Consider the following 13,768-nt stretch of genomic DNA (forward strand, 5'->3'; position numbering starts at 1 on the left):
TACATTTTCTGAAGAAAATGTGAGTGGAGCTTGCCGTGGCAAAACATTGGAGTCATGCTAGCAACATTCTACTCACACTAGCATCATGTTAATATGCTAATATTGTTAGCATTATGCTAGCTACATGCTAATATAATTAGGATAATGCTAGCAATATGATACTATGCTGTAGTTATCATAATGCTAGTAACATGCTAACAGCATGCTAATGATATTGCTAGGGGCGTGGCTTATGAGCATCATGATAAATGCGAAACACTGATACCATTGTGCTGGGTATTTTCTGACACACTGTGCAAGCCTCTTCAAATGTGGTCAGTTTTATCTTTTTACGAAATTCTCGGTCTGTAATATAATCCGACAAAAATTTTCTCAATATTAAATTTATATATAGGCTTTTTAGGCTGATACAATTCATCCCCCACCTCCTAACAAGAATCATACCACCCTATTCCCAAATGAGCGCACAATTTACCACCTTTTTCATGGGTCTATGACAAATGGTACGTAACTTGTTATGCACCAAAATTCCAATTATAATTCAATGGGGTAAATTTGGGCACCTTTTGGGCCCCGGGAGTAAAACTTATACCCTCCTGCAGAGTATGACACAGTTTGCAAACCATTTAACTTGTGGTAAATTTGAGATTTTAACAAAATTCTTGTTCTGCACCACAATCCATCAAATTTGGTCTATGGGATTTTTTTCCCATTGTATGTCAATGGGGCAAATTTGGGCGCCTCATGTGCCCCAGGGGTACAACTTATACCCTCTAGCCGGGTATGTTCTGACAGAGCTTGCAAACCTATACAATATGGTGAATGTTATCTTTCTATATTATTTACTATTTTACTCTGCGCTACAACCCATCAAATTTGGTCTCAATGTTAAGTCTAAGCTCGCTTCGCAAGCACCACTAATAATAATAGTATGTTATGGCCACAAATCTAACATTCACAAGTGTTATCTATGCCCTTTTTTAAACTTAAATTGAATTATGGTAGTAATGTGTATTATTATGTGTCCTTTGAAGATGTCAGTAGTCACACTATTGTTGGTGCCATTATGTGACCGTCAGAAGAGAGTCATATTATTTTACATGTTGAAGTGTGTATTTATTTTTTTATTTATTTTTGCCCCTCTATGTGTGTGTATACTGTATATGCTTTCCCTAGAGCCCTAAACTAACCCTAGGGTTTCCCCCGGGTACTCTGGTTTTCTACCAAAGTCCAATTGCAGATTAGACTAACTGGCATTCCAGAGTGTGAATGATCGTGTGATATGAGTGCGTGCTCTGTGAGGGATTGGCACCGCATCCTTGTACATCCTTGTGTACAAAGTCTTCTGGAATAGGCTTCAGGGCCCATATGACCATGTAAAGTGGTATAGAGGTTGTGCTGAAACCTTAAAAGCTCTGGGGGGCAAGGCGATGGGGGTTACAGTGCTGATAGTGCAAGAAATTCTAGGAAAGGAGAACAGAAAATGCAAAAATAAAATAAACGGAAGTCGCTTGTCAGGCAACCATATATATATAAAAAAAAAAACAAGACAAAAACATGTCGATCTTCAAACGATTTTAAAAAAGTATTATAAGTGGAATTGGCAACTACGTAATTCATATGTCTTAGGGTTAACATTTAGTGAGTCTGCTCTCGCGCCCCCTCTGGTTTGGCTGTCTGAGTTTCTAAACCCATTCAACACACGTCTCTACCCTCAGTTACAACGCACCTTTACCATAGTCGCTTCATAAAGCGGTTTACAAACCCTTCGTGATCATTTCATTTATACTCCCTGTTACCCGGGGTTTACAGTCGGTGATAAACTCGGACCCTCACGTGACAGAAACACTTGCACTCTGATGCACGCGCGGCGGCACTCCGGATGTGCGCGTGCACCAGAGCGGCACCTTCGCGCTCATACAAAAGCAATAACTCCTCTATGTACAGTTACAACACCATTACAAAGAGTAACAGTCCTACCGGGAACACCTGCGGACATGTACTCTTAAAGTATCATCATCCTAATCAGGTGAGTACGCTGTGTCCGTTTATCGCTTTAATATAAAAAGTACCGGCATGCAGCCATTACTAACATAAATAGCTTCGCTTTTACGGTAAACGCTCAGGTAAAGCTCGCCGTTTGTTTCGCTATAAGTAGAATGAGATGGAAACCATGACAACCGTCTCGTACAGCTGTCCTAAAGCGGCGCGTGACACCGCAGGTTAGAGAAGTATCGAGTCCTGGCGCTGTTTAATGACATAGACCGGTGTTCTGGGATTTTATGCTCCCTTGTCACAAAATGCTCCCACCGCGTGAATTGATAGATTCACACAACCTTATCGCAAAAATGGTACGTGCTAAGGGGTATAGTACATGTACAAAGGTGGGAGGGGGTGTATATAGAGAAATATATTCTGATAGACAAATACCCCATTAAATAATGCTTCCAGCACATTGTGGACCAAATTAATGAAACAATTCCCAAGCTTGTCGGTCACTGCATGCGCAGAACCCTTAAGTAGCAATAAATAGTAGGTAGCATGGATTGGCAGAACACCTGCTAAGAGCAGGCACATTCTCGGTGTCAAAATAAGAGCTTTACTTGACTGTCGTAGAAGAAGCAGACCAACGACCAAGACCTGCATTTTCATGCTTATTTGTTTATTTGGTCAACTTTATTGAAAATGCTATTGCAGCTAATGTTAAGCGTACAGAAATCGATCATCTCTCTCTCTCTCTCTCTCTCTCTCTCTCTCTCTCTCTCTCTGTAAAATATTACAAGTATTCACACTTTGCACTGGTAGATCATAACCAGGTTGTACGAATTGCTTTAAAATGTCAAAAGAAGAGAAGAAGAAGAAGAAAAAAAACCAGAGATTAAAAATTTATTGAAAACTGCATTTAAACTTAAACAAGCTGTCATCTGATCAAATGTTTAAGACCATAGCCCAAAAATAAACACAACAGAACTAAACATTTCAAAAAGGGTCTCAGTAGAGAGACTCTTGTAGATAACCTGAAAAAACTTGTTTCGGCATGCTTGATGCAACTGTTTCCAGGAGGCTGGTGGGAATGTTGCTCCATGTGGTGAAGATGGCTTCACGTCTGTTTTTGTAAACTTTCTTTCCCATCTATTCCCAAACATTCTCATGGGGTTCTAGATCAGCGAAAGACACAGGGTGGTCCAGAAACGCAATGTTATTGTCCAGGAAGAAGTCCTTCATCAGGCGGTTGTTGTGAACTGCAGCATTGTCCTGTTGAAAGAAGCTATAGCGCATCGCGAGAGCCCTTGCTTGTGCAGCTCAGCAATCCTGCCACGCTTAAAAACAGAAAGTCTTTTTGCTTTTGCCATCAGGAGATCATGACAGTGTGACTGTCTAAAGAACAATAACATTAAAGCCATATTTTTGCACAGATTTTAACTTTTAAAGGCTGGTCTTAAACTTTTGATCAGCTGATGACCAGCCTGTTTTAGTTCAAATGCAGTTTTTTATAAATTCCTTACTCTCTATTTTTTGTCTCTTGCTTTTGTTTATTCTTTTGGCATTTTAAAGAAGTAGTTACAACCTGGTTACTATCGACCAGTGCGAACAGTGAATACTTGTAACTTGTAAGTAATACTTGTGAATATTTGTAATTTTCCCCGGTCTTAAGATTTTCTCCAGGGATGTACTATGACTTATATATAGTATATAAAATATAGTATTTTGTTTTACACCATGTGAGTGTGACGAATATAACATCTGGGATTGTTACCAGTTAGGAATGCAGCATGGTCTGAATGCAGGAAAATACATGTAAGTGACTCGCTGTCATTCAGAAATTATATGGCACATATGTTTGAATCGAGATCCTGATTTTTTTTTCTTTTTCCTGATTAATTGTGTAGCCCTATTCCTGAGCTCCCTGTCAATCTTAATACTGTATATGTCAACACATGGCATCATACTTGACTTGGTGTCAAATATTTATTTAATTTGTGTAAGTTTCAACATTTTTATCCATAAAAAAACAAGCAATTTTCTTGGTTATACTTTCTGTACTGCATTGCAATATACACCAGCAGTTAAATATTATGAAGAAATATAAATAGGAAATTTAAATATTGAACATGGTCAAAATGAGAAATAATAAAGCAAGTCCTACTTGTATTAATACCATAAGAAAAACCAGATTCATTATTTAATCATTATTTTACAATTGTTCGGTGGCTGTACAAATGTTCAGCCAGCGTAAATCTGACATAAGTCGTCAGTCTTCTTGATGGCACACAGCATAGAAAACATGTTATTAGTATACTTACTTAAACAAAAATTTGTGAAGGTTACATTTGTGCTGTTTTTGACCTAGATCCTAATCAGTGTACTTCTATCAATGTCATAACTTTTCTTTAAAATACTTGTCTCTGTAGTGTCGGAACAAAGGTTTAAACAGATTGATTATTTAAAGAGGTTGTGAGTGGGGTTAGTAGGATAAAGGTTGTGTGAAATATTGTGTTTAATTTTTTAAAAGGTTTTGTCGTTGTGCACAAACAAAGCAAGTTTAATAAAGTTACTTTTTTGCACAGGCAATAAAATTTTGCTATTGAATATTATGAGCATTTTCCAAGAGTTAGTAATGACAAATCTCAAAAGCTAATTGAAGCTGGCATCTAATAAGTATAGTGTGTGTGTGTGTGTGTGTGTGGTTATGTGTATGTATATGTGATGCAATGAATTGTTATAGAAATGTTTATTATTATTGTTGTCATTATTATTATTATTATTATTATTATTATTACTATCATTATCATCTTTTATTATTATTATTATTCAATTCCAGATTCAAAGAACTTTATTAATCCCAGAGGAAAATTGCTTATTCTTTGTTGCAGATGCTCACAGTTGTTATCTAAAGGAAAAGTAATAAACAACTAAATTTTTTTTAAATAAATATAAAGAGTCCTTAAAACAGTAAGTACCAAAAATATGACCCAAAAGCATTTGTAAATATTGCACAGTATTCTAATATATGTATGTAATATTGTATTATTATATGTAATATAGATTACATATTTTATTGAGAAGTAATATTGATCATATTATTAATACAGGTAAGTATTAATGTCCTATTGTGTTACTGTTACTGTCAGTGAATATCCACTTAGTGGATGAGTTACAGAGAAGAGTTGTATAATTTTATGGCTGTTGGAAGAAAAGATCTGAGGCTGAAATTGCTCCTCAGGTCAGCGAGAACACTGGTCAAAATGGATTGTACTTTGGACAGAATCCTCCTCTTCGCTACTACATCCACAGAGTCAAGCTCCATGCCTAGCACAGATTCGGCCTTTTTAATTGCCTTGTCGAGTCTGTTCCTGTCAGACACCTTCATGTTACAGCCCCAACAGACCACAGCGTAAAAAATTACACTCGCCACAACGGTTTCATAGAACATCCGCAGAATGGTGTTACAGACATTGAAAGACCTGAGCCTTCGAAGAAAGTACAACCGGCTCTGTCTTTTCTTGTAGAGTGCTGTTGTGTTGAGTGACCAGTCGAGTATTATTATTATTATCATTATTATTATTATTATTATTATTATAAAGAAAAACAACAAAAATGTGAAATCACTAATATCTTAGTTAGTATCTCAGAGCATAATTCATTTATTTGTTTTAATTGAAAACACATTTCCACTATGTCCACATTTGCATGTAGATAAATAATAACCTTAACTTGTAGTTAGTCTATGTCTTTAATTGGGACATGCAGGAAATTCTTAAGCTTTGAAAACAGAAGGATTTACAGACAGTTAGATGCTTAACAGCTTTTCACCTGAATGCTTTATCTGGTGACATCATCATTTCTGGAAAGGTTTTTGATGCTATTTTTATATGTAACACTTGTCTTTTACCAGTTTAGCTTTTCAGATGTAATCCTGGTATGGCTGTGCAATGACAGTGCCATAAAGTACTTAGCAAAAAGATGACAGCACAATAATTAAAAAAGAAAAATCTATACCTATATTTATTTTTCATGGCATTCATTGAGGACAGCAAAGGAAGAATTATTTTGTACAGGGAGAACATGTACATTTAATGTGCATATGACAGTAAAACTTGAAACATTAAACTTTTAATGTATATTATGCACTCACTGGCCACTTTATTAAGTACACCTTCCCTAATTCTTAATGCCATAGACTCAACAAAGTGCTGAAAATATGAATTAAAGATTGTGATCCATACTGACATGATAACATCACGCAATTGCTGCAGTTTTCTAGGGTGGTCGGTATCATGTGAAGGCAGGATTTTGACCCACTTTTCTTTGCTGATCTGTTTGAATTCAGCCACATTACAGGGTGTCCGAGCATGAACAGCCTTCTTAAGTTCATGCCACAGCATTTCAATCAGTTTTAAGCCCGGACTTTGACTAGGCCACTACACAAGCTTTTTTTTTATTTATTTTTTTTATATTTGAGCCATGCAGAGAAAGACTTGCTGTGTTTCGGATAATTGTCCTGCTGCATAACCCATGTGTTCTGAGCATGAGGTCACGAACTGATGACCAGACATTCTCCTTCAGGATTTTCCAGTTGAGAACAGATTCATGGTTCCATCAATTATGGTACGTTGTCTATGTCTTGAAGCTATAACGCCCCAGACCTTCACACTACAATAAAAAGGGCTGTTGGTATGATGTCCTTTTTATGGAACACTGTCTTAGTTTAACTTAAAAATGTTAAACTTTCATCTCATCAGTGTACAGATATCAGGGTCAGGGGTAGCTCAGTGGTTAAGCCATTGGACTACAGTTCGGAAGGTGGAACGAATCTCACAAATTAACAGTATTTCAGGAAGCCCAGAGTGCTATTCAAGACATTAAGTAAATAACTATGTACCTAACTTCCTATAGGTCATTTTTTGTGGAAATAATTTCATTCTATCTGTTTCTCCTCCACAGTAGAGATGCCTACGCAGCAGGAGAGAAAACACCAGCCAGTTGGGCAAGTTGAAGCTCCAGATGGAGGTTGGGGCTGGGTGGTGGTATTCGCACTCTTCATGGCTTCAGCCCTAGTCTTTGGGCTCATCCGTAGTCTGGGGGTTTTCTTTGTGGAGTTTGTGCAGTACTTTGGGGAGAGTGCGCAGGCTGTGTCCTGGATCACCTCCATAGGAGTTGCCATGCAGCAGTTATTGAGTGAGTAAAACTACTGGTACAAGTGCAAACATGGACCTCTTCTTATGCTGGATATAAATGACTTCAGCCATATATCATTTGTACAAACTATTACACAGGACTATTTGAGTAAGATTTGAAAATGTTCTTAGATTGATTAATTGGAACCTTAAATTAAAATCATATGATTTGCATGAATTACTGCCCTTTTAGATTCTTTTAGAGCTTTTAAGCTGTTTGTGAAAATCAATCGTTTGTTATATTATTGGTGTTTAATTAAAAAAAATCTGACACTACATACTCATACATTTAAGAAAAATAAATGAAGTGATTTAAGTATGACAATTATAAAATGGCTGTTTAATTATTAAACATTTTTCTTGGTATAGAAATGATTCCAAATAATTTGTACTTCTTCCTTTTAGCTGTTACATTCATTGTTGTTTTGGAGTCAAAATAATTTCCACTTCTGTTTTTTAACGTTTCCATTGTTCTTTCGATGATTCCAACTGTCAGTGCATTTGAACTGCAGATGAGCTGTGTCAGGAATTGCACTCTGCACTTTGCACTTTATCGGTGATCAGCTTATTCACATTAACATAAAAAAGCCAAACTTGCTTTAAAATTTGGGAACAGACTTTTATTGTTGTTCAGTTCTGCTTACACAAACAGTTAAACAGAATTATACTAAAAGATTGAAAAATGAAGCCAAATGTTTGCTACAGAATTCCAGCTGTTATATCAATATACACAGTATAGTCTCGTCTTTGCTACAAAAGCTGGATGTGTGTTTGTGTGTGTGTGTGTGTGTGTGTTTGTAGGTCCTATTGGCACAGCTGCTTGTAATGCATATGGAGCTCGTGGTGTTGTTGTGTTGGGAGGCTTTCTTTCCGGACTAGGACTCATTCTGGCATCTCAGGCAACAAAACTCGCACATCTCTACCTGACAATGGGAATTATTTCAGGTAACCCCATAGTCTGCACAGTTTAATATATGTTTCCTTTGCACAGCTAAATATCTACATCATGTTCTTCAAATTCCCTCTTTAGGGTCAGGCTGGGCGCTGGTCTTCACCCCTACAGTAGCTTCTGTGATGCAGTATTTCAGCACACGGCGTTCTCTAGCTATGGGTCTTGGCTTCACAGGTGTAGGTTTATCCTCCTTCGCATTCTCTCCACTTTTCCAATACCTGGTGCAGTTATACGGATGGCGTGGGGCACTCTTGATTCTCGGTGGTCTCAGCTTTAATATTATGGTCAGCGGTGCCCTTATTCGACCGCTCAAACCCACTAAAGTTGTGGAAAAGGTACTTATTAATTTTCCCTGCTGATAGATTATCTCTCTAAAAGTTTTCATTAGTATAATTCTGGCCAGGTCATAGAGACCTTGTTTGGGTGACTCTTTTAGAACCTGTGCCCTGGCACCCTTATTTTCAGGTCTCATCCTTCAATGCACACATGGAAATATGAATGCAAATGAGATTTATTGGTTAACCTTGTACAAGTATAATCTGTCCATATAAAATATCTGTATATACAGATTGAATTGCAGAGGCACACATGGATGCCTTAAAGACGTTCTGGTGTTGCCTCTTGTAGCTATTCTTTTGTTGTTAAAATCTATAATTCCTACCCTTTCTTATTTCTTTCTCAGAGTAAAAGCAACAGCGTATCTGAAGGCTGTATGTCGTATTTTGAGCTGTCGTTGCTCTTGCACCGTGGCTTCCTCACCTACAGCTTGGCTGTCACATGCTTCAATGCTGGATACTTCATTCCATATGTCCACCTTGTGGCCCACAGCCGCCACGTGGGCTTTAGCGAATACCAGGCTGCGTTTGTCATTTCCAGCACTGGTGTGACGGACATTGTGGGGCGAGTGGTGGCCGGCTGGGCCTCAGATTTGCGACGTATACGCTCCATTCATCTACTGACCATATGGACAGGTTTAGTCAGTCTGTTCCTCCTCTTGCTGCCCTTCTGCTCCATGCACGGAAACTATGCAGGTCTACTGACAGTCAGCCTGGCATATGGCTTCTGTGCCGGTGCTATGACCCCACTGGTGTTTTCTGTGGTGCCAGAGATTGTGGGCATGAAACGCATGGTTGGTGCTCTTGGACTCCTGCAGCTTATTGAAAGCGTCGGAGGCCTGCTTGGAGCTCCACTGTCAGGTAAGCAGCCATTTCTAACGTCTACTGTAGAATGATCACTGTATCGGCTAAGTATTGAAGAGACTTTGTTGGTGCTTGTTTGTGTCTCATTATTACCTTTAATTAATTTTCAGTTTTGCAGGTTTGTAGAATTATAGCTAGTGTAGTATCTATAATTAAGGATTCAACCATTACAACGAGCTCAAGCTTTAATAGTACTGTACAGTATTATATACAGTATAATAAATTTATTGTATTTTCGGCACACTAGTCGAGGCATGACATATTTTAAATACACCCTTGCCTAAATCAAATCGTCCTGGAATGGCAGTAAAAAATAATTTAGCAGCTTTTTTATTTAATCTGACACTATTGTTATGAATAGGTCTATTGGGTTAAATCTCAGAGATGCCATAGATATCTGTGGCTGTGAGTCAATGAAAGGAAAACGAAAGGTGTGTATCCTTAATAGGTGGAATGAGTACCTCTCTTTCTCTGTCAATAGAAACTGCAGGCCAATCAAGAGCATTTGTTGTGTATTTTGTTAGGTACTTATGATTCGGGGTGAGAATTGGTGTTAAGAAAAATTATAGTATTGGGGGAAAGAAAAATGTATCATCTGGAATAGTCTCTGTGTGATGATGATATACAGTGCTTTAGCTATGCGTACCCAGAACAGCATTTTACCTGAATTAAAGATGAGTGTTTTAGTTATTTCTCTCTCTGCTCCTCTCTTAGGCTGGTTGAGGGACTTCACAGGTTCTTACATGGTTTCCTTTGGGGTAGCCAGTGGATTTCTCTGTTTTGGTACTATATTAACCACGGCTCTTCCCAACTTCTGTTCCTGGACTGATCCCCCACCCCTATCGTCCAAGATGATCGGAAATGAGTTCACTGATGATGATGATGAGCAAATTAAGCAGACTTTATCCTCTTCAGAGGATATACAAAACACAAACTCCACGTTTCCCGAAGCACTTCCATCTCAGAACCACATGATGGAAACGAATGTGGACATTGAAGATGCACTCCTCCCTGCAGATCAGACAGAACATAAGCCTACTTGCTGATCGGCTGATCGGAGGAGCGATATAGGCTTGTCATAGGAATAATACTGACCAAGGATATTGATGTTATGCAGCTTATACTTTTTATGGTAAAAAGAATGAACTGTGGGACACTGTTTACAGAGAAACTGTCAGTAGCATGTAAATGTCAACCTGACAGAAAGAACCATCAACAAAACTTTTTACCACCTCAATTCCCTTTGGGAACAAAGATCAAGCCAGAAAACACTTTGTGTTGATGGTTATTGTTTGAAACAAATCTGACTCAGATGCAACAGCGCCCATCAAATATGGCAAAGGAAATGGAGGAATTTACATTAAAAGTGAACCTCCCATTGGTGAGCGTGTATTGATTAATTCGCTGGCAAATAACATTTAAAGGACATTTTTTCTGAACATCTCTCACTCAACTGGTTAGCTTAGCAATAATCACTCTGTAATGCACACAGCCTGGTTCTGTATCTTTAAAGAGTATAATATCTTATGCCAACACTGAAGAACAGTTTCACAGTCTCAGGTTATACATAGTGGAAATACCAGTGAAATACTATCCAGTACAAGTGATTCCCTGAAAGCAGCCCAGACATTAGCTGAGATGTCTGTTGTATGGGGTCCTACCATGGCGTAGTAATTGCGGTCAGAGTTACATGATGCACTTGTGAGCAAATGTGAATATATATTTGAAGCGAAGCTTTCATCATTGCAGGTTTCAGTATTATACTAAACCGGCATCAAGGACACGAATTCATGCACAAAATAATTATCTAATGAATTTTCAATATTAGACTTGGTACTAAGAATAGCAGCTGAATGTACACTACCTGAATATGACAGCATACATTTGCACTATTTTTCCACACTGAAACGGAACACCCCCCACACACACCTTTAGTTTTATTTTCGGGCAACTCGAAAAAAAGAAATGCTGCCTTTGTGGTCAGAATTGTAGGCGTACAGACATGATGTGAAGATGACCTTTACTCTGGCTTTGAATAGAGGCATGTTCAGGGAACAAGGGAACATTAAGTACAATGGGTAACTTACTAACCTAAGTTTGTGTAAAAAATGTTTTGTTTTGTTTTTTTTCTTTTAAAAAGGATAAGCCAGATGGTGGCCTAAATTTTTTTACCCAAGATGTGTGTACTGCATTATGGTTTAAGCTTCCAAGACATCTTTCATTTTGGCTTAGCTGGAAAGCACACTTAATGCGCATGACAGTATTTCACGGACATTTGAAATTCTGGCACTATTTAAAAAAAAAAAAATGACATCATGACAAATAAATGTTTGAAGTCTAAAGGTAAATTAAAATCAGTTACTCATTAAACATTGTTTCAGCTTCTCTGAGGTTACTGTGACAAATCTGTCGCAATCACTAAATTAAACATTTATATGTGCTGAATGGCCCAGCTAAGCTGACTCTTTTTCAGCAGAGACATGGCGCATTAAATTTTCCAATCCTGTCTCTTTCTATTCAGTGTAGTCCATCTACTCCCATGATTAAATGACACACATGATTAAAAACCAGAGTGCAGGTGATTATATGATGTATACAAGCAGCCTAAATTTCCATGCCTGGCCATAAAACAATCATTGGATCAGAGTCTACTTCAGGTGTGCATCCTAATAGATTTTAGTAGACGCTAAACCCTAAGATTTAGTAACCCGAAAATGATCTGAAATCCGTGTCGGTGTCTAAGTGCTTTTAAATATGATACTTTAAATTAAAATGAGCTCCTTAACATATGAACCTTAATCTATTGCTCTACTCTAATCTTAGCTGCTCTACTGAAACAACTACACATAGGAAATTAGTAAACATGACTGAATCTGGCACACAAACCAGAAACTTGACAAAAAATTTTTTAAAAGGGTGGATTTTTTTTCCTTCTTAAGCATTCCTCCTAAAGACTGCTGATGGAACACGTGTGCTTGCTACTGGAAATCTTTATGTGCTAAATGATTCAATTTATCATCATTTAAAGTTAAGTTTAATTTCTTTCATAATTGATCATGTTTGTGTGTCAAGCTAATGCATTACAAGGATTCAATTAGTGACTTTTTAAAGTCCATATACAAACTCCAGGTGAGTGGAATGCAGTTGACATTTAAAACGACAGAGTCATTTGTTTGTCCCTCGCGTGCCTCTACTTTTGACTGGTTTGATGATTAGGTTATTCTGGGATCATGCCTACACATACTTGATTACATTTGATTACTGTGCATTATGTTTAAGTGTGTTTGAATTAATAATCAAATGTTACATAAAATAATTTTTTTACATTTTGTATTGTCAGACTTTATACTACTCTGTGCTCTACAAGTCTTCATATATAGGGGTAATTAACACTTTTTAGCAAAATCATTTTGGTTAGCTTTTTAGAATGCGTCAGACGAAAGAAGGTTTTGAAATCCTTCTCATAGCTGGATCGATAACGCATTTGGAACACATTCGAAGTGCAAATCCATATACAACACTCTGTGTTAACACAAGCTTATCATGATTGTGAGATACAACTCCATGTGTGTCATTTTCATACGAAAATGTAATTCCCCCTATGTATGGAGTCTTCTGAGATGATTAAATTAAAACCTGATAAACATTTTTTGTGTTTGTATTGTTTGTGATGGATAGCAGTGGTATTACTCTGATTACTAACAATTTTGAGGATCAGTCATTTGGAAGGTATATATCTTCATCATAATAACTTCTGGTACATCTCTGAGCTTAAAAAGACACATAAGCAAGCAAGTTTATTTTTCTACAGTTTCCCCTTTAGAAAATATTGTGGAAATAATTCGCTTCGGGTATGGAAACATTCATAGATAATACAATGCTTATGCAAGGGAAAAAGTGAGGAAAATAATTTTCCAGTTTTGGTCTTTAAGAAAATAAAACTTGGTGTTTAAGGAAATAAAACACTTGAAGGGAATCAACAGTTCATCTACATTGAATGCATGGTTTGGAAAAAAAAAACTGCATGTCCCAAGAAAGTGCAATTAAAACAAACTGTTTAAACTGAATAATAATCCAGTCTCTGAAACTGAGGGATAGCCGATATCTCTCAAAACATATAACAGAATTGCTCTGTACTACTTCAGATAAAAAGGAAAAAAAGAAAGAAAAAAAAAAACATGATCAGAATGATGGGACGATAAAACCAAGAGTTAACCGGCTATTGCATAGTCCTAATACCAGTGCAGTGAAGGAAAACACTGGTGATCACTGGTGAGCAAAGCTAAAACTTAAGCAGTGTTTTTTTTTGTTGCACTTTTTGCACACTGATAAACTCAGATGATCTGCACCCACTGGCCTAGTAATCATAATGGGGCTCAGGAACTAAGATCAAGGTGATAAAACAGCTTATAACATTTAGAACTGTTTTCACTTTTTGT

The 13,768-nt window shown here is 37.3% G+C and overlaps 1 protein-coding gene across 2 annotated transcripts; it reads left to right on the forward strand.

Annotated features, from left to right (window-relative positions):
* The first annotated feature begins 1,874 nt into the window (after positions 1-1,874).
* slc16a13 (solute carrier family 16 member 13) lies at positions 1,875-13,258 on the forward strand. Of its 2 annotated transcripts, none has more exons than XM_053480662.1 (6): positions 1,875-2,029; positions 6,946-7,179; positions 7,980-8,123; positions 8,209-8,465; positions 8,813-9,326; positions 10,044-13,258. In XM_053480662.1, exons 2-6 carry the CDS (start codon positions 6,951-6,953, stop codon positions 10,373-10,375), a joined length of 1,476 nt encoding a protein of 491 aa, XP_053336637.1. In that variant the 5' UTR covers positions 1,875-2,029; positions 6,946-6,950; the 3' UTR covers positions 10,376-13,258. The 2 variants fall into 2 exon arrangements, with proteins under 2 accessions (XP_053336637.1, XP_053336715.1); XM_053480740.1 differs by having other exon boundaries at positions 6,949-7,179.
* Positions 13,259-13,768: the final 510 nt, after the last annotated feature.

This window comes from Clarias gariepinus, chromosome 1, assembly GCF_024256425.1.
Source record: "Clarias gariepinus isolate MV-2021 ecotype Netherlands chromosome 1, CGAR_prim_01v2, whole genome shotgun sequence".
Classification (NCBI taxonomy): Eukaryota; Metazoa; Chordata; class Actinopteri; order Siluriformes; family Clariidae; genus Clarias; species Clarias gariepinus.

Bases quoted from the DNA above. Each gene is read 5' to 3' on its own strand.
- slc16a13 (XM_053480662.1), top strand. From the start codon at position 6,951: ATGCCTACGCAGCAGGAGAGAAAACACCAGCCAGTTGGGCAAGTTGAA. The intron at 7,180-7,979 runs GTGAGTAAAACT...GTGTGTTTGTAG, and splicing joins TGCCATGCAGCAGTTATTGA to GTCCTATTGGCACAGCTGCT. The intron at 8,124-8,208 runs GTAACCCCATAG...TTCCCTCTTTAG, and splicing joins GACAATGGGAATTATTTCAG to GGTCAGGCTGGGCGCTGGTC.